Genomic DNA, 21,643 nt, shown 5'->3' with positions numbered 1-21,643 from the left:
TGCGGGTGGATTTTTTACTGTCTGAGTTATCAGGGGAGCCCCAGTTTATGTTAAGGAGTTTTTATTGGGTGGCCTAAATATTATCCTAATCTTTTTAGAAGTTCTTAATATTTGATCATTGCAATTACCACTGTTATTATTACTATCCCAACTTTTATACATTTATCAAAAAAAAGTGTATGTATGAGCTTAAAACTGTGCTCTATGGGGTTATTTAGAACACACACTTATTAGCTCATCCCGAGTCCTACAGAGGTTTCCCCACTTCTCTGATGTTTGAATTGAGGTACGATCTTGGCCAGTTCAGTTACATGATGATATTGAATGAAACAAATCTATATTAATACTTCTAGGATCACAAGAGTTAAATAAAATTGTTTACAACATGTAAAAATCATGCATAGTTGAAAACAAAGGTTTCTTCGTCTTGGCTCCCGGAGGAACCGGAGGAACCAGTGCAGCCAGTAATCAGACAGAAAGAGTGCGAAGCAGCTAAGCTGGTGGTGGGGAGCTGTCTTCTGCTGGGAGGGAAGGAAAGGATCTGGGGCTTCCAGGAGGTATAAATGTGTGATGGGCTGCAAGGTGGAGGAGGAAGAGGAGCGGTAAACTTGCCTGATGTACCAGGGGGCTGGAGGTGCTCTGGTGATAGGCGGTCAGCATCCTCTGGACCTGATTAGAGGGTGCTCAGTGGTTGCGGATAAACAGGACACCCACTCTTCTTCTCTCTAAACTGAATTGAGTGTGCACTCTCTGGGGAAGAGTCTTCCTTTCTTGGCGTATTGAGGGCTCCCCTTTGCTTCTCTGTCCCCTGAAGCTTCCTCTCCTCGGGTTTCACCCCCATCAGCTCCATCTTTGTCCTTGTTTGGCTCACCTGTGATTGCTCACCTCAGCATGGAGGTGTGTCTGACCCACGCTGGACCCCTTGCTGCTGGCCCTTGCTGCTCCCTGAACCCAAGATCTCAGGGTTCTGGCCATCAATTCCGTAACTCATAGGCTCAGAAAACCCAGCTTTGTCCAGGGGGCTCTTCCTGTTCATTCCGAGCATCCTTGTGTCATGGGGGGGGGTGTTCAGGAGCAGGGCTGAGTGTGGGTGTGGGCAGGGCAGGAGGAAGCAGGGCTCCAGGCCCAGAAATAGGTGCCAGGGTGGGGGGCCCTTGGTGAATGGGGTGCCCTCACAGAGAGCTCCTCTCCTCCAGGTGGCTGGGGACCTCGTGAGGCGCCTCCATCTAGAAGCCCATGTGGACAAACCCGTGGCCACCTACAGTGGGGGGACCAAGAGGAAGCTGTCCACAGCCCTGGCCCTGCTGGGGAAACCCGACCTTCTCTTACTGGTGAGTAGTGGATGGAGCAGTGACATGCCAGTGTCTCCAGATAAAATGCTTTGATCTATCAGAGGTCTTCCAGGGAGGATGTTCAAAATTTGCAATGTCGCATTTCTGAACTAATAAATGCTTTGCCCTGAATCAACATTTTCCAAACAGAGTCTATAATACCATTGGAATTTTACTGAGATGAAGCAGACTCTTTGGAGTCCCTTTTATTTATCCAATTGAAGATTCCATAAAATCTTAACACTAAAGACAGTATTTTAAAAGAATACCAGAGCCTGCTTGTAATCTGAAAACCAAAGCATGCCTGTCCTCTGGCCTGTTGCTTTAAGTCTTCTGCTGCAGATATGATGGTCAGAGCTGTAGGGACTCTGTGCTGAATCTGAGGGTCGGGGTCACGGGGAGGGAAGAACTTTCGGGTGAGGGGAGGGCGTCCAGCAGGAGAGCAGAGCACAGACAGTGGACCTGAGACATGGGCACTGAAATTAATCCAGTTTGGCTGGATAGAAGCATGAGTTAGAGGTGGCCTGGTTGTCAATAAACAGAGCCAATCGTTTTGCATTTCAAAAATAGCTAAGAATAGTATCATTTAAATAATGAAAAGAAGTCATTATTTGTGGGCCATAGACTGGATTCTAACCATTAGAGGGCCACCCAGGGCTTCGCACTGGAAGGAAATCTGAGGAACATGGAACAGTATGGGAGACAAAAGAGCCTTTCTTTGCCTGTTCTTGTTTGTTCAGTGGAGGCAGCGTTTCAGTGGGGGCACTTAAGGGAGATTCAGAAGACCTGAGTTGGAGATAGGGCCCCATTATCTGTGGAGTGTCTTCTGGAATCTGAGCTGGATTCTCCTCTTACTTGCCCTAAGCTTACTTTTTCCCAAGGTCCAGAATCAAAGACGACTGTGTAATTGCATCTTCTGAAACCGGGTAACCAAAGCTTACACTTGTGTGACTTTGCAGTTTGTAGAAGACCTTTTCCTTACAAGAGGAGAGGCTGGCTTGCCTTTTTTTAAGAGTTCCCGGCGGGGCTGTTCCCTGCCTTCAGCAGGATCCTCCGCTCAGCCTTGCCCCCACATATCCTGCATTGGATGGGACTTTGGTCCTCGATCACACTCTCAGCTCGCTAGGTCTCCTGTGCTTGGGCGCAGTGATCTGGATGGGGACTCACAAGTCCTATGCATGTTTCCTCCTCATCTGAAATGGTCCTTGATGACAGTGTGTGTCTTTTGGAGTCCTTGGAGGCACCCTTGAAATCCTCCACATGAAGCGTTAGTGACGGGGGTGACTGTGAGTGTGTGCATCTGGTGGAGGACGTGCACTGAAGCACGCTCAGCATCCTCCCCAGAGACAGGACAAGTGTCCCCCTGCCGACCCTTGTGTGGAAACGTGGGGTGGTGCTCCGACTCTCTCAGGGGAAGGTGGCCAATCATGCCTTCCACTTACGTGGTTTATAACTACTCACCGTGTCACGTGATTTGCACGAAAGACCCAGCGTTTGCTTTCCTGTTCTGTGCCATTTTTTGTCCACTTTCCTTCTGTTTCTTTGATGACCTCAGCTCTAATGAAAAATACGTTCGGTACTCCCTGACTGCAAGGGCACAGAAATGCATCATGCAGCCTACACACATCTCTCTCTAAAGGGGTTCAGAGAAGAAGTGCTTGAGTGTTTATTGAAGGAGAAAGCTTCGGGTTTAAAAGAAACTTCAGTGTCCTTGACGCTGTGAAATCAATGAAGCCTTTTTCTGCTCTTGTATATCTTCTAGGGTAGATGCTCCTGGTGTTTTAAAGAGGTTGGGGTCCATCAGGGCAGGCCTACCTCCCTGGGATTCCAAGGGGAGCCCAGCAGACTTGAGGGCTCCTGGCGTCTGCTGAGCACAGAGCGTGGCCTGGCCTGGGACTGGATTTCCCTCTGGCCTGCCTGCTTGCACCGGGGGAGCGCATTCCCACGTGCCTTCTCCCCCACCCCTCACCCTGTGTCCTTTCCCCTTCAGGACGAGCCCAGCTCTGGGATGGACCCCTGCTCCAAGCGGCACCTGTGGGAAGCGGTGAGGAAGGAGGCTGAGGCGGGCTGTGCTGTGGTCCTGAGTTCCCACAGGTGAGCCCGGCGGCTCCCAGACCGAGTGCGGTGCCCCCACCCGACCCGCTTGCCCCACGTAGCGCTGCCACACGATGCCACTTGTCGGGACACTGACCAGGGAGGGACCGGGTTACACATCCAGGCCGCCCCCGTGAGTGGCCCGGCGGGGACTCCGAAGCCAGTGGCCCCCCAGTGACCATACTCTGACTGTCCGTCAGTCACGTCTGGAGAGCCGGGCGTCCTCCTCAGGCCCTTCTGCGACCAGTTTCAGCCCCTTTATTCCAGCATGAGAATTAGCTGAAATGAAAACTCAGCACGTTTCCAAACAGGGTCTCATGTTTTCTTCCTCACAGAATTAGTCTTGTGGTGAGGTTTTCACATCGTTGGCTTCTTTTCAGCTTTATGCTGCACTCTTCTGGGCCAGAGTGATGCAGTTCTTAGGTTTCCTAAACTCACTGAGGGAGAGTGAGCACAGTGGTTTGACTCATAAGCATTCTTTTTAAATTTATTTTTTTTTTAATTTTTATTGGAGTAGAGTTGATTTATGATGTGTTAGTTTCTCTTGTACAGGAAAATGAATCAGTTATACGTACGTATATGCCCTGCTTTTCAGATTCTTTTCCCTAATTGGTCTTTGCAGAGTGCTGAGGAGAGTTCCGGGCGCTCTACAGTAGGGCCTTATTGGTGGTCTGTTTTATACACAGCGGTGTATGTCCTGCAGTGGAGAGTGGCTTCAGAGTTTAGACGTGCTTGCTTCTGACTTGTATGTCAAATGTGCCAGGAGCAAATTAGCCACAGTGAAGGATCTGGGTTCTTCCTTACTTGCAAGCTTACAGATCCGGCATATGGGCTTCCTGTATGCTTCCAGAAGACAGGAGACCCAGCATCAGAGAGAAGCAACCAGCATCAAAAAAGCCATCTGGTTCCCTGAGCCTGGCTCACCCCAGGGATGCCGAAGGCTCAGATAGAGACCTGTGGGCCCCAGAGAGAAGCACGGCCCTGGGGACCCTCTGCTTGACAGCAGCTGACAAGCCAGCCAGCTCTGCCTCTGGGTGCGGAGGGCCCTCACTGTGCGAGATTGCTCATGCAAACACAACTGTGGGCACAGGCCCAGGTCAGGACCAGCCGGGATCTTGCAGGCTGGGGATTCCTAACCAGACCTGTGAGGGAGGAGGGGCCCTGAGGAGTGTCCCCGAGATTTCCTGAATGGATAAGTCTGAGCTGGAGTGAGTGGCCTGCTCCTTGTGGCTAGAAGTGAAACACAAAGCCAGCCCATCACCAGGATGGGAGGTCTCTGGGGGGGTCCTGGGAGACGTTGCCGATGACTGCGGCAGTGTCAGTTCCTGGAAAAATAACCAGGTGCTGTCAATCCAGGTGACAGACCCGGGCGGGAATGCTGGTTATCGAGCTAATTCCCCTGGGAGTGCTGGGTCCAGGTGGAGTCATTGAGGAAGGATGCCGTTCACACCACTGCTTCCTCTTTTTGTTTGTTTTAACTTACACTCACTCAGTGATGGGCTTCCCAGGTGGCTCAGTGGTAAAGAATCTACCTGCCAGGCAGGAGACCTGAGTTCAATCCCTGGTTCAGGAAGATCCCCTGGAGAAGGAAACGGCAGCCCACTCCAGCATCCTTCCCTCTCGCATCCCGTGGACAGAGGCATGCTGCAGCCCACAGTGTTGCAGAGTCGGACACGGCTGAGCAACCAAACAGCACAGCAGCACTCGTGATGCTTGCCTGCTGCCCAACCTTCCTGAAGTTTTTACTGTCAGACCTGAGGCTCCGTAGCCCAATCATGCCGACTCTTTATGACCCGTGGACCCACCAGGCTCCTCTGTCCATGGGATCCTCCAGGCAAGAATACTGGAGTGGGTTGCCACCTCCTCCCCCAGGGCCTCTTCCCATCCTAGGGATTGAACCCTGGTCTCCTGCATCTCTTGCATTGGCAGGTGGATTCTTTACTGCTGAGCCAGCAGGGAAGCCCTTACTGTCAGACTCACCACTGCCATTTAAAAAAGTTTCTTTGGGGTATGGTTTATGTGCCATGTGACTTCTCCACTTTAAGTGTACCTTCCTGTGTGACTTTCGTCACTGCAGCCCCGTGTCTTGTCATCCAGACCCAGTTCAGGGCGTCTCCGTCACTTTGGAGCGTTCTCACTTAGCCCCCATCCACTCCGGTCTGTCTGTCTCCATCAACGTGCCCTTGCTGGATCTCCATCCACGTGGAGTCATGTGACCTGTGATCATTGGTGTGTCACTCTGTCTGAGAGTCAGCACTCGGAACCCAGCAGTGAGCGGTGTCCATGGGGCAGCAGGACCGTGTGTGCGGCCCACTCCCCGACCCAGGCCCTTTGGGTGGTCCCCACACTCAGCCGTTCAGTGCAGGGTGCTGGCAACAGCCGCACACACGCCTTTGTCTAGACCCACGTTTCTAGTTCTCTTAGCGGTCTTTTTCTGGGTTGTACGGTAACTTGTGTTCAGCACTTTAGAAAGCTGCAGAGCTGTTCTCCGAAGCGTCAATCATTTTTTAATCCCAAGAACAATGACGGGACTTTCCAGGATCCCCATGCTGCCATCAACGCTGCTCGTCTTCCTGTTTGTAACCGTCCTGGTGATGTGTGGTTTTAACTCACATTTTCGTAATGAACATCTCTCCTCGCTGTCTGTTCACCTGCGTTGCTTCTTATAAGAAGCCAGCCGCTAACAAAGCCGATGCTCCCTGGATGTTCTGAGTCACTTTGTCTGACTCTCTCAAGATTTCCCGGTGCCTTTCAACACCTTGACTTTGATGTGTCGGGATGTAGATCTCTGTGTGTTCCACCTGGGCTTTGTTCATGCTTCTGGAGGATGAATCTATGAAAACTCTTTCTCCTGCAGTGAGCAGCTCCTGATGCTTCTGTCTAGTTGTTTTTTTTCAACTTTGTTTTCATTTTTTGAAGCCTGGGTGTTTTTGGAGCCACGCTGCTTTTGTCCAGGCGAGTTGCCAGTTAGAGCCTTTGTTGGACTTTGGAGAAGGAAATGGCAACCCACTCCAGTGTTCTTGCCTGGAGAATCCCAGGGACAGAGGAGGCTGCTGGGCTGTCATCCATGGGGTTGCACAGAGTCGGACACGACTGACGAGACTTAGCAGCAGCAGCAGCAGGCCTACAAGGATTCAGTCTCTGCTGTCATCCGAGTGTGGGCAAGGCGGGGCTTTCCCAGCTCAGGGCATTTTCTAGCCGGCTTGCTTTTGTCTTTCCTGGTCCCTCTGGTCTGTGTAGGGTGCACGCGGATGGCGGGCGGGGGGCCTCTGGGCTCACGTGGCGTGTGTGGCTGGCTTGGGCTTCTCCACCCTCCAGTGCTGTACACGGAGCCTCACGGGCTCCGCGAGTGACCCAGCCACAGGCCAGATGCTGAGCTGCTGGCCCTTCCTGCTTGTGGAGTCTGCAGTGCGGACGGTGTTGACAGGTGTGGGCTCTGCCCCGCCGTGCACAGGGCGTGCATCCTTCCACGGGGCAGGGAAGCTGCCGATGCTCGTGGCCTGGCCCCTGCTAGGAGCTGCCTGTTGTGAGCCAGGATGCCACAGCCCACCCCCCTTCTTACCCTGGTTCAGCAGTTTGTCAGCTGTAACTCTTCCTCATATTGTCCTATGCTTTTGGTCAATTTCCAGAATTCTGAAACGTATCATTTTTGTTCACTCTGTCCGGTTTCTTAATTGTGTTTTGAACATGAATGCCCTTGGCAGTATGGCCATTAACTGAAAGTCCTGACTATGCCATTTTTTTTTTTTTTTGTCTTTTTTCTGTTTCTGTTCAGAAAGTAAAATGTTACATTGAGGTGAGTTAAATTTGGCAAATGCCTTACTTTATCATAATACATTCTTGCTTCCTGTGACCATCTTTCTGCGCCAGTCCTGGGGACTCTGATTCCTGTTGTCATTCTGCCAGTACTTAGGGCCCCTAAGCTCTAAGACTGGGAACTCAGGTGTCACGTTAAAAGGTCTTTATAATTCTCATGTAGACAGCTCTCAGACCACATATCACTGTAATTTCTTTTTTATATCCTCCTGTTCATTTGGTCTCACATTAATGATGTATCCTTATTTCCAAAAATCTGTCTGTAGCCATACAACACGAAGGTCTAAGTGACTGACAGTGGAGAGCAAGGCAGCCTTGGGTTGATCCCCGGATTCTAGGAAGTCTCTGAACTAGAGCTTCCTTTTGATTAGGAGTCCATCTCCCCCCTCCCCAAGTCCGTATCCTAGGGGACTATGGTGGAGAGCAGGGGTAGGACACAAAAGTAGGAGTGCTGGGTCCTAATTTACTGTCTATGAGGAATTAAAATCAGCCCAGGAGGGCCAGGCCTGCTTCCTCCTCACTCATCAGACGCTGATCTGAGAAGTTCACCATAGGACGTTCCATTCTGAGAACACGTTTGTAAGTTCAGTTTGTTTATAAGTCCGAAAAGTTAGCCTAGGTGCCCAACTAACACAATCAGGTCTCTGGTACTATCCTATGTAAGTTTATGTGACTGTCTGCACGAGTAATAAATAAAACTCACAAACATAAAGCAGTTTCAATCTTACAGTGCCTTGAAAAGTACAGCAATACCAGCTACACCGCCGCTGCGTTCACACTTGTCCCCGGACACCCGGGGCTTGAGATAAACATACTGCCCTGCCGCACTATATCCCGTACTGTATGGTGCACAGGAGCACAATCGTGCATGGAGGATGCACGCGTGTGACAGTGCATGCCGGACACGGGAACTAACTTACGTGATTGGACGTGTGGACACGTTTGTGTCTCTGAAAGTTTTTGACTTGAAGGTTTGTCTGTAGGGGGTTTACTGTCTAAACACTTAAAGCTCTGAGTCACCTGACCCAGTTCTGTCCCCATCTGCTTCATCACCAAAAATAAACAGCATAGTGGTTATTTTTGAATAAATGGTCAGAGACTCCTTTCATGGTGTAGAACCTTGACTTTATGTATTGTTCCTGATGCTGAAGACCATCAGCATCTCAGATCTCTGCCTCTGGGTCAAGACTCTATAGAATCCCAAGTTTCTAGAGCATAGTTGTTCGATGGCAGATACTCAGGCAGTTGGAAATTGTGAGTCATTGTTCTGTGGCCTGAAGTAATATCAATTGTTGTTGGGGTCCTGTGTTTAGGAAGGTCATATAGAAGTGACTAGATATTCTATCACTTTAATTAGAGACCTACTATGCACTCATATTAAAAAATGATATGGTTATTTTAAACTGAAATTAATTAGGAAACATAGAGAAAGACAACATCTGCACAGAAAAATATATAAAGCATACTTGGGATGTGAAGAGCCCTGAGACTTCATGTTAAGCTACTGTAACAAAGACCCCCAGTGACAGTGACCCAGACCAGACAAATATTTCTCTCCTGCATTCACAGTTCACACTGGGGGGCTTTGTCAGAGCCAAGGGTCATCCAAGGACTGAGATTCTTTCCACCAAGTCACTCACTCATCATCTTCAGTGTTGAGTTGACTCAGTAGCTGTGTCCATATCCCAGCTTATGGGAAGTGGAAAGATCAAAACCCAGGGCAAGTGGCTTGCCTACTTCAGTGTGACTCAGAAATTGTCCTTCACACTGACCTGTTTGGTCACATGTCCGCCTCTGGCTGCATGGAAGGCTGACCGGTATAATCTTGATAAGAATATACACTGACCCAACGAACACACTGTTTTATGTTCATTCCCCAACAGGAAGACTACCATACTTTCCTTAGAATTTGTATAATACAACATGGTAAAAGAAGGAAAGAAATTCCACCATTAATTCACTTTTCAGGTATTTGATAGTCAGACATTTTTTTGTGCTTTTTCTTACTTTTTTTTTAACATATATGTGCACTTTTCCTAACATGCATTGTCATTTTACCATTGCTAAGTCATTACCTTTTCCATATCCAATGAACTGACTTTGGAAACCCTCATTTCAATGGCTGACACACATATGGATGTACCCTCATTTATGTTTCTGTATTATTCTACTGTGGAACCTGTTTCTAGATTTTTTACAGTTATAGATAAGTTGTTCTATGCATTCATATTTTCTGTGTTTCCTAAGGTGAGTCCCTAGGAAAGGAATTTTTTGCAAATTGTTTTTCACCAAGGTATGCCAATATTTTATTCCCAACAGTCATATGTACACTGACCTGTTTAAAATTATTGACAGAGTGTCTAACTTTGGGGGTATTTTTTTGGATCTGAGAATTTATTTTTTTTTATTCACACAGGAGATGCAGGGAAAAAGAATTTTTGTCGGTAACACACACAGGTATATGTGACAAATGCCTGTCAGGTTAGAAAATAGTTTTAAGATCACTTATCTGATGGTTTAGTTTGTAATTTATTGGTATGTTTATTACCCATGAATGATTTTTTTGAAAAGTCTATATATTATTTACCCTTTTTCCTCTCTTGAGTTTTTGTTTATTTTTACAGTAGAATTTGTGAGTTCTTTGGGCTTCTGAGGTGGCACTAATGGTAAAGAACTTGACTGCAAATGCAGGAGACATGAGTCACGGGTTCGATCCCTGTGACTCCTTTCCTGCCATCAGGAAGATGCCCTGGAGGAGAGTCTGGCATTCCACTCCCATATTCTTGCCTGGAGGATCCCATGGACAGAGGATCCTGGCGGGCTACAGTCCATGGGGTCACAAAGAGTCAGACACAACTGAAGCAAGTTAGCGCACACACACATGAGTTTTTTATAAGTACCTCAAATATCACCCTTTGTGTTTGTTGCAGTTTTTTAAATGTTACTTTGACATACTTACTAGAAATTCGTAGCTTTTCATTGTCAAGTACGTAAAACTTTTCCTTCACAGTTTATTCCATTGCTCTTATGCTTGGAATTGTGTTCCATTCTCTGGTCTGTATGTAAAATACTAATGTCTCATCTGCACTGTCATATTTTGTTACAAAGATCTTCCTTGTAATTCCTTAGCATACTGTCTCTTTTTAATTATTTAAGAAAATGTTAATATTTTCTGGAATGAGTCTTATTTTACTTCTCGTTTGACCTTTTTCTACCTCTCTCTAAATAATTTTAAAGTATATTTTTAAAATTGTTTTCAATTTTTCTTGTGGGGAGTGATAAACTTTTGATCAGTATTATACTAAATTCTTCTTAAAATTTATATTATACTTTTATATATTTATAATGATATAATTGTAAATTTTAAATCTTCATAACATACTTCATATCAACATAATATTAGATTATATTACAAGTTATAGTTACAAATTACAGTGTTATTTGTTATATATAATATACTGTATTAAAGTATGACTTTTGTTTATAGTTTATACAAAATTTATTTTATGCTTGTTACGTTTTATACTTGCATTATATTATTTATATTATAATGATTTTTTAAACAATTTCTCATTTAAACTGTATTTGTTCTTTTCTCTCTTTCTGATATTTCTTCCCACTGATTCAAAGTTTAATTTTCCATCAGTAAATCTTTCTTTTCATAAGATTTCCACGTTTATGAAGGTCTTTCTGATCTATTTTGCATTTTTGTGCTGTTGCTAAAAGGTTTTCTCCTATATATTCAGTAACTGTTCTTCCTACTATATGGAAAGACTACTAATATTTTGGTTAATTGTGCAGCTGGCCATGTAAGTGGAGTCTTATCCATTTCCAGTGTGCTGTTTTGAGTTCTGTGAGGTTCCTGTATGGAAATTCAGCTGATTTTCAGTAATGGTGTGTCTCTCTGCTCGCCCATCCCACTGTTGATTCGAGCCCTGAGTCTGGGGCTGCGGCTCACCCCTGGCCCTGTCTCCCGCAGCATGGAGGAGTGCGAGGCTGTGTGCACAAGGCTTGCCATCATGGTCCACGGCAGCTTCCGATGCCTGGGTTCCCCACAGCACATCAAAAACAGGTGCGTGCCGTCCTTTCATTTAGACGTCTGCTGTGAATTTGTAGCGGGACCGGTTATAGCCGGAGGGGCCCGAGGGTTGGCATGGTCCCAGACGGCCTGGGAGGGGAGACGGGGGCTGAGACGGGAAGGGCGTGTGTGAAACACCACCGCCAGGGGGCGCCCACTCTCAGCCCCACGGAGCTCAGCGTTTCCCCACGAGGTCTTCTGCCCCCAAGGACACCCACTCTCTTTGTGGTGACCCTGGGAGGGTTTGAAATACCATTGCAGAGTCAAGATGAAGCGGGACCAAAAACATCCTCACTGATGCACAAAGCCACATGGAAAGATTGTCCTGACACAGCCCTCTCCCAGAGCGGGTCAGTAACCTGTGCTGCACTTGGAGAAAGACCCCGTGGATTCAGGGTGGTGAAAGATGGTCCTTGTGGTTGCTTCCTAGTTCAGCTAATAACCTAGAGACTTTGTGCTTTGGTACCTTAGATTTCTTCCTGGGTTAGTTGTCTTTTTTTCCATTTACTCTTTGGACTATTAATGATTTTGTAATCAAGTTGTATGAGTGTTTTTAGGTATTCATATAACTTAAAAAAATTCAGTGTTGCATAACTTAAAAAAAATTCAGTGTTGCTAAGCTGTTTTCAACGTTTATAAGGCATGCCACATTTTATTGTGTTTTACTTGACTGCGCTTCACAGATGCAGTGTTTTTTTCAAGTTGAAGGTTTGTGGCCGCCCTGCACCGAATAAGTCAGTTCGTACCATTTTCCCAACAGCATTTGCTCACTTTCTGTCTCTGTGTCACATTTTGGTAATTCTTGCAGTATTTCAGACCCTCCACTAGCAAAAAGATTATGAATCACTGAAGGCTCAGATGATAGCATTTTTTTTTTTTAGCAACAATCTTTTTTAAAATTCAAGATATGTACATTTTTGGGCTTCCCTAGTGGCTCAGACAGTAAAGCCTGCCTGCAGTGCGGAAGACTCATGTTTGATCCCTGGGTCGGGAAGTTCCCCTGGAGAAGGAAATGGTGACCCACTCCAGTATTTTTGCTTGGAAAATCCCATGGATGAAGGAGCCTAGCAGGCTGCAGTCCGTGGGGTCGCAAGGAGTCAGATACAACTGAACGACTTCACATCACATGTACATTTTTAGACAGTGCTGTTGTACACTTAATAGACTACAGTATTGCATAATTTTATATGCACTGAGAAGCCCCCCAAATCATGTAACCCCTGTAATTGTGGTATTTGCTGGATTGTAGTGGCCTAAACCAAACATGCAGTGTCTCTAAGGTCTGCCTGTCATTTCTTTTAAATGTGTTGTTTAATCTGTCCCTTTTGACCTAGAGTAATTTATCCATGTATTTTGATAAATCTCTTTTCATTTATTCAGTACTTTTAAAGTTGGAATTCCCTAGCGGAGATTTGTTAAATTTGTAATATATTAGGTCGAAATATTTTTATTTTATGGAGGAAATAACAATGAATGCTTGGATTGAGATGCTGAGGTGGGAAGTGGACCGCTGTTTTCCCGTGGCTCAGAGTTGGGGGACCGCTTGTCCGCCATGCTCACTCTCACTTCAGGTCAATCCCTCATCAGATAGCCTGCTGGAAACTGCTCTCAGAATGTGCTCTGCTCACCTTTAATAAGGATCATCAAAAGAAAATAATATTTCACGCTCCCTCACCTTTATGAATGCCCACATGAAGTTTTACAGCCCTTGCCTGATTGTTGGGTGATGTATGTCCGAGTTTGGCTACTTGCCTTTCAAGAGGTTTCCTGACGTCGCTGGGAGTGGCAGTGAGAAGTCCCTGGGAGGGCGTCCTCTTCCCGCTCCAGTCTGTGCTCTCAGCGGCCGCTGAGGTTTAGGTCTGATAACAGGTGATGTGTCGCTCAGACGGTAAAGAATCTGTCTGCATTGCGGGAGACCTGGGTTCACCCCCTGTGTTGGGAGGATCCCCTGGAGAAGGCAGTGGCAGCCCACTCCAGTATCCTTGCCTGGAGAATTCCATGCCCAGAGCCGCCTGGTGGGCTGCGGTCCACAGGGTCACAGAGAGCGAGACACAGCTGGGCAGCTAGCACTTCCACTTTCAACGTGTAACAGGGTTGAGAACAGATCGCCAGTAAGTGTGAGCAGTACAGTTTTGTTAGGAGAGATAGTTTGTGGGTTATTGACTGGAACCTTGAACTTAACAGATTCCAAAAATGATTTGTGAAGTTGGTGTTTTCTTGTGACAAACCGAGTGTATGTGTTTCCATGATATTGAGAAAAAGAATCCAGGGTCCATCGTAAAACGGGATGCTGGGCTGCTCAACCTGGGGTCACCCGTGTGGTGCTGCTCCTCTCCTCCAGGTGTGCGGGCTTCGGGAGACAGCTCGGGGAAGACGGTGCCCCCCAGAACCTCAGAGCCATCACGTCGTGTCTGAGCCTGGGGGCGGGACCGGGTCCAGGTCTTCCCTCTGCCTCGCTTCCTGGATGACACTGCCTCTTCTTGGGTGGTTTCCATGGACACACTGTTCTTGCTGCTCTGATTCTTTTTTTTTAAATTAATTTATTTTTTTATTGAAGAATAATTGCTTTACAGAATTTTGTTCTTTTCTGTCAAACCTCAACATGGATCAGCCACAGGTATACATATATCCCTGCCCTTTTGAACCTCCCTCCCATCTCCCTCCCCATCCCACCCCTCTAGGCTGACACAGAGCCCCTGTTTGAGTTTCCTGAGCCTCACAGCAAATTCCCGCTGGCTATCTATTTTACATGTGGTAATGTAAGTTTCCATGGTACTCTTTCCATACATCTCACCCTCTCCTCCCCCTCCCCATGTCCACAAGTCTATTCTCTATGTCTGTTTCTCCATTGCTGCCCTGCAAATAAGTTCTTTGGTACCATCTTTCTAGATTCTGTATATATGCGTTAGTATATGATATTTATCTTTCTCTTTCTGACCTACTTCACTCTGTATATATAATAGGCTTTGGGTTAATCCACCTCATTATAACTGACTCAAATGCATTCCTTTTTATGGCTGAGTAATATTCCATTGTGTATAATGTGTCACAACTTCTTTATTCATTCATCTGTCGATGGATATCTAGGTTGCTTCCATGTTCTAGCTGTTGTAAATAGTGCTGCAATGAACAATTGGATACATGTGTCTTTTTCAATTTTGGTTTCCTCAGGGTGTATAACTAGGAGTGGGATTGCTGGGTCATGTGGTAGTTTTATTCCTAGTTTTTTAAGGAACCTCCATACCATCTTCCACAGTGGATATGTCAATTTACATTTCCACCAACAGTGCAGGAGGGTTCCCTTTTCTCCACACCATCTCCAGTATGTATTGTTTGTAGACTTTTTGATGATGGCCATTTTGACCGGTATGAGGTGATATCTCATTGTAGTTTTGATTTGCATTTTTCTAATAATGAGTGATGATGAGCATCTTTTCATGTGTGTGTTAGCCATCTCTATGTCTTCTTAGGAGAAATGTCTGTTTAGGTCTTTATCCCACTGTTTGATCGGATTGTTTGTTTTTCTTGGTATTGAGTTGTATGAGCTGCTTGTATATTCTGGAAATGAATCCTTTGTCACTTGTTTCATTTGCTATTATTTTCTCCCATTCTGAGGGCTGTCTCTTCACCTTGCTTATAGTTTCCTTTGCTGTGCAAAAGCTTTTAAGTTTAATCAGGTCCCACTTGTTTACTTTTGTTTTTATTTCCATTACTCTAGGAGGTGGGTCTTAGAGGATCTTGCTTTGATTTATGTCATCAAGTGTTCTGCCTATGTTTTCCTCTAAGATTTCTATAGTTTCTGGTCTTACATTTATGTGTTTAATCCATTTTGAGTTTATCTTTGTGTGTGGTGTTAGGTCTGATTCCTTTCTTTTTAAAAGAGTTTATTTACTTTTAATTGGAGGATAATTCCTTTACAATACTGTGTCGGTTTCTCCACCTTTGCTCATTTAAATTTCTTTCCTGGACCCAAAGGGGCAGACCCCAAGAGCCCCCCAATCAGAGAGCGTTCCTCCAGAGGACAAGCCCTCCCCAAGTCCTTTTTGAGCATCAGAGCCCAGCATCCTGCTGCACGCCCATCCTGCCACCTCCTCCATCCCTCCTGTTTTAAATGCATTCGTCAAAATGCGAGTAGTCATGAGGCCAGCAGGCTCGGGATGATTGGACTGAGGGGTTTGTCACCGCTCCTGAGCGGAGGTGTGCAGCTCGAACTCAGTGGGGAGGCACCAGGTCGGCCCGATGGAGTCTCTCCCTTTGGGTGCCCATCAGTCTGGGGAGTGGAGCTCATGGTGCCTGGGGCATCCATAGGCCTGGTAGGTGGGCATCTCAGGAGAGGTAGCAACCACGGGTCCAGGAGAGGAGACCGCTCTGGTTGGAGGTCATAGAGAAGTCTCTGAGTACATGTAAAAGTACCAGGGGGAGACTGTTTAAAGGGCATTGGATTCTTGATTGCATAAGAAACACATCTCTACAAATTCTGGATGTGAGAACATGTAAGAGGGATGAATGTACACCAGCCAAAGAATGCTTTGATTTAATGTTGAAATTTAAGGGAATCATTTGCCTTAGTGAAATCAGCCCTGGGAATAGCTGATTTTTAAATATTGCTGGGAAAAGACCCTGATGCTGGGAAGGATTGAGGGCAGGAGGAGAAGGGGATGACAGGATGAGATAGTTGGATGGTGTCACTGACTCAATGGACGTGAGATTGAGCAAACTCAGGGAGATAGTGAAGGACAGAGAAGCCTGGCGTGCTGCAGTCCGTGGGGTCGCAAAGAGCCAAATGCAGCTGAGCAACTGAACAATAAATATGGCTGAACAACCACAGGTTTTCTGGTCTTATCTTGGGTTTCACAGATGTGCATTCTTTTCATTTTGGGGTGGATCACTCTTTCAGCGGAGCCTATCCTGCGTCTTGTTCGGCAGCACCTCCAGCCTGGGGATGACAGCACATCATGTCCCCAGAAACGGCTCTGGTCCCGAAGCACCATCTCACCCGCACTTTCCCCTGTGTCTTCAGGCAGTCAGAGATGGCTGGACACGCGGGCAGAACTGAGGTTGGAACTCAGATTCCTCAAGACAGGTCAGGCCGTAGCCCTGACCTCCAAGGTGTGGCTCTGAGTCAGCTAGAGGAGGGGCCGTGAGCGTGATGGGCTGGGAACAGGCCTGGTGAGGGGCCAGCTCCATAATACTAGGGGATGATTCTTCCCACAGGCTGATCCTCTGGGCCCTGGGTGATCTCATTTTGCAGAAGTTCCAGGATCTAGTGAGAAGAACATCTTCCTCTCCTTCCAGCCTCAGTCTGGTCCAGCTTGGATGTGAGAAATGGTACCTGGGTACCAGCGGGCCTGGAGGGCACTGTGAAGATGGCAGGTTGGGGTCCCCCACGTCCTCTGAACACCCCTCCTGTTCCTCCCTCGTTGTCTCCTGCTTGCTTGGACACCTTGCAGCCGTGACTGCGCCCCCACCGAGCCGCCCGCGCCGTCCTTCCTCCTGGGTGGGGAGGGGCCTCTGGCCTCTCCGAGGCTCAGCACTTCCGTGCCTTGTCTGTCTGCAGCTACTGCCTGTCTCTCCTTTGGCAGGGGCTGCGTCCTCCCTGCCAGGAGATCGGTCTGTGCCAGACCCACCTGTCGCTCCTGTGGAACACCGCCTGGGTCCTTTGTCCGCCAGCATCACCCCGGGCTCAGCATCCGCGCCGTCTCGGGGATGGAACCTGGGGGCAGGGAGAGCCAGCCCTGGACGCCGCGGCCCCGGGACCCGACAGAGCCACTTCAGAGATGCACACGTGGTCCTGAGAGGTTCAGGCTTTGGTTCCCAGGAGACCTCGTGTTGCCAGATCTAAATTCACTCCTTTACTAATAATTGGACATCCTATTTTGTCTCAAGTTCCAGGCCTTCTTTTTATAACTTTTTTAAGGTACTTAAGTCATATTTCTAAACAACTAAACATTGTGTTTAACCTTAGAGCTGGCGTTCTAATTTGTTTTTAAATGTTCTTTGTGTTCGCAAACAAAGAACGAACCAAGTTCAAGTCTGATCATCGCTAGGTTTCTCTTCCTGGGACTTACCCAGGCTCTGGCTCCGCTGGTCCCGGCTTCAGCCAGCATTGCATCCTTAACCTGCCTGTTGTGGAGACAGGAGGATTTGGCAAAAAGTGGGAACTGGTGGGCCAGGAGGACAGACAGGGTCTGTGAACTGACTTTCTGAGGTGTGGTCTCTCTGGGAGGGTGGCGCTCTGGCCCCGCCCCCATCTCTACCCCATCCCTGTGCCTCCCCACACCCGGGCCCTGCAGCCTCTGCTTCAGACTGGAGTGTGTCCCTGCCCGCATCCAGCCACAGGGCTCTCACCATCTCTGAGCCCCTCTCAGATCCCTCCTCAGTCTCGTCCGCACTCCCTGCCCCTCTGCGCCCAGCCAGACCACCTTGCAGACATCATCACTCCTCCCCCGGCCTCCGGGGTGGTCCTGCCTGTGCTCACTGGCCGTGGGGCTTGGACACCACTTTCCTTTGTCCTCTGTTTCCAGTCAGAGCAGGAGAGTTCCTGGCGCCCCTGGAGGACCCCTTCAGGCTCAGGAAACTTGGGAACATGTCCCTCATCCTTTGGCCTTTTCCTTTTGAAAGTGAAAGTTGCTCAGTCATGTCTGGCTTTTGCAACCCCATGGACTATACAGTCCAAGGAATTCTCCAGGCCAGAATACTGGAGTGGGTAGCTGTTCCCTTCTCCAGGGGATCTTCCCAACCCAGGAATTGAACTGGGGTCTCCTGCAACACTGCAGGAGGATTCTTGACCAGCTGAGCTCCATGGGAAGCCCGTGGCTAAAGAAGTCACCTTCTCTGAAATGTATAGAGCATGACAATAGCCCACAGTCCCAGACCAGCACTCCTCGGCTTCCGGGCCCTTCCAGGGAGTCACGCCCATTGTCCTTTCTCACTTCCCCAGCCTCTGGGTCAGCCCTTCTAAGTCCCAAATTGCCTTTGTTACCTGATGGCCATTGATCACCCATTTTCATCCCTGCTAAGTACTGACTAAGTACTGTGTGTAGATCATCTAGCTTGCTAGGTAGTAATACCAAGAGATGACACATGTAGAGTGCATTCCAGACGCTGGTCCTAAGTGTGTGTGCACGTGTGTGTGTGTGTGTGTGTGAGTCACTCAGTCGTGTTTGACTCTGCGATCCCACGAACTGTAGCTCACCAGGCTCCTCTGTCCATGGAATTCTCCAGGCAAGAATACTGCAGGGGGTTGCTATTCCTTTCTTCAGGGGTTTTATGTATATCAGGTAACTCATTCCTCGTGACCACGATGACCAACCCAGGAGCCGACCTTATGGCCTCTCTGCTTTTACAGGTACAGAAAATACGACTGGGAAGTTTGGGAGTCTCTGTAGGTCACTGGTTAGTAGATGGAAGAGCTGGATTTGAGCCCAGGCTCTTGGCCTGTGCTTTGTCCTGCGTGGCATGTTCTCAGGACCGTCCCCATCTAACAAGTGCAGAGGGTGAGCCAGGGTGAGGTCGGGGCTCACCTGTGGTCCGTCTGACTGCTGCGCCCCCGGATGGTCAGCTTGCACCAGGCTGCCTTCCTGCTGGCTGCAACCTAGGGCTGTACAGATGTGAATGGCTGCAGACTCTTGCCGGGTCTTCAGCCACATCTGTCCTGACAACTTGCCCCTCTTGGCCTTCCTCTTGGTGTGTTTCTGCATGTTCTGATTGTCACTGAGACTCTGACCCCCCACTTAACGTCTGCGTTCTGATTTATAGGTCTGAAAGATGCTTCAGTGGGGTCTCACTAAGTATTTATTCAACATTCTTCTCTTCCTATGTCCCTATTTTTGAGGAAGAAAATTGCTTCTTTATCAAGTGTATTTCTTTTATCCATTTGATATTGACATGATCTCACCTTGAGACCTTCCTCCAGTGGTTTTCTCCTTCCGCTTCTGGATCTTTCATGTTTTCTTGTATCAGTTGTGAGACACATTTCTCTATTAGTAACAGAACATCAGACACATTGAGGAATATTTATTAGGCATATTCATTTTTATATGTGGTAAAAACCCAGAAGCAACTGGTTATTGGCACTTGTCACTTGGCTTGAGTCTTCACAATTTGCTTGGTCCCCAGAATAGCTGCTGTGGCTCCACCCACCCGTCACATCCGTGTTCTAGACAAGAATCAAGAAGAAGGAGGGAAAGGCAAAAGCGGCACGTGCCACCGTCCCCTCTTAAAGCAGGCTTTTCCAAGTCCCACCCGGCGACTTGCACTTATGTTATTGGTTACTCTGGCTACTTGAAAGGCTAAGAAATACAGACCTGAGCTAGGGGCTTCCCCAGTGAAGCAGAGTTGATTTCTGTTACGAGGAAGACAAGGGAGGTAGCCGCAGTGGTTCTCTGCAGCTTCACGGTCTGATAGGGCTGTGCCCTGAGTTGAGAGTGGCTGTCAGTTTCGGCGGGCTGTGATCTGTGGCTTCTGGTCAAGACTGATGTGTGGTATGGAATATACGTCCGTACGTTGTGTGCACATGTGTATGTCTGTGTAAAGGAAAGCTGGACGCAGTGGTGGCTGCCTGGTAATGGGGGATGACTGACACCGACCTCTGGGACACTGGTGCCTCGTCCCAGGGAGTGAGGGATGCCGGTCGTAATGGAGCACATCCTGAGTCTGGGCAGCTGCCTTATCACCCGCAGGCTGTGGGCACATTCATGACCCACCAGGGAGGGACCTGTAACAGCCGTGCATCGCACCCCTTTGCTTTCCCTCCCTTGGGACTGGCTTAAGCAGGAGAGTTAAGTCCGAAGGTGAAAAGCAGTCCTCCCAGGAAGGAAAAATAAGTCACATTTCTGAAGCACAGAGTTTATGATTTGAAGTCTGCTGGGCTAGTTTCAGTGGAGAGGGAAGATGGAGCTGTTTATGTATACACAAAATAAAACTTTACGTGATTTAAAGAGACTCCTTAAGATGACGAGAATTTTCATTTCCTTGAGTTGTCTGACATGCAAATTTTAGGAACCGAAAAAGAAAATGGAACAAACCTCAAAGAATGTGCCCAGCAGTCATTTATATCGCTGTTTTACTTAAAATATAAAGAATGTGGTTGCTCAGTCGTGTCCAGCTCTTTGTGACCCCATGGACTATACAGTCCATGGAATTCTCCAGGCCAGAATACTGGAGTGGGTAGCCTTTCCCTTCTCCAGGGGATCTTCCTAACCCAGGGATCAAATCCAGGTCTCCTGCATTGCAGGTGTATTCTTTACCAACTGAGCTACAAGGTAAGCCCAAAATATAAAGAATAATCTGGAGGATTTCTCCATTAATTTTCCACTAAGAGACAAGAGGAGGTACAATGATGTCTCAGTTCTCAAACTGTGACTTTCTGGGCATCTGCAAATTAACATATCACCTTATGTGACACCATATGCTTAAGCATGACAACTTCAATTTATTACTTCTACAAAACATTACCATATATGTAAAAGCCTAGACTAAGATTATATCACCTGATGATAAACTGGCTCATTTAAAAATGAAATATCTGATAATTCTGTGTGTTTATATCATCTTCACAAATGAGAAGGCACTTTGTACATGGGCGCATAGAATGACTTCTGCCATGGCACGGAGCTTTTGAATCATAAATTCTATTGGTCTGCATTTTGCTTGTTTAGAAGCATTTCACCACTTCTAAAAACGGTGCATTCATTCTCTTCACTGGAAGTGGTTCTTTTGAGAGAAAGGACTGAGCTCTCCTCAGCGTATGTGCACTTTGCAGAGGCAAGTAGTTCGTTATCCTGTTTGCTTTGAAGACACCTGTTTGCGTGAACATACTCAGTGTTGCTCCAGGGCTTCTGATCTAGGTGCTCCTCTCCCGCTGGGCTTCTTGGCAATATCCCTCGTCCTGGGCATTCAGCTCATGAGCGATGTCATCCAGAGTGTCACTTCAGCAGAGGGAGCACCGTGGTGCTTGATTTCCTCATGAATTTTCTTTAGAACAATTGGACTGCTGCTTGTCTTGTGAAGATGTATAACGGAACTGATGGGAGATTTTTTCCTGGAGTCAGACTCACACCGTGATTCCTTTTCATTCCTGCACATTTGTTGAGGGCCTGTGTCAGGACCCCAACTTGAGCCTGGTTCCTTATGTCAGCAAGTCCGGTGTCAGATGGACACACCTACAAAGAAATGTAAATGCAACACAGTGCGGTAATTTGGTGAACAAAATGCTGTATGATGCAACTGTTATAAGGTGCAACCCAAATAAAGAATTACATAAGATACCATAAGTGCTACTCATGGTAAGGCTTAGGAGGAGACAGCCCAGTGTTTTAGGTGG

General features: G+C 47.5%; 1 protein-coding gene across 2 annotated transcripts in view; it reads left to right on the top strand.

Annotated features, from left to right (window-relative positions):
* The window catches only part of ABCA13 (ATP binding cassette subfamily A member 13), a 417,355-nt gene that overhangs the window by 379,235 nt on the left and 16,477 nt on the right, over positions 1-21,643 (top strand). For both annotated transcript variants that reach the window (XM_043462544.1, XM_043462545.1), the window contains 3 exons: positions 1,197-1,331; positions 3,322-3,425; positions 11,221-11,313. In XM_043462544.1, the coding sequence (XP_043318479.1) occupies positions 1,197-1,331; positions 3,322-3,425; positions 11,221-11,313 (332 nt within the window). The remainder of the gene's footprint in view (positions 1-1,196; positions 1,332-3,321; positions 3,426-11,220; positions 11,314-21,643) is intronic.

This window comes from Cervus canadensis, chromosome 3, assembly GCF_019320065.1.
Source record: "Cervus canadensis isolate Bull #8, Minnesota chromosome 3, ASM1932006v1, whole genome shotgun sequence".
In the NCBI taxonomy this organism is placed as follows: Eukaryota; Metazoa; Chordata; class Mammalia; order Artiodactyla; family Cervidae; genus Cervus; species Cervus canadensis.
This window is presented reverse-complemented; position numbering and strand designations above follow the sequence as displayed.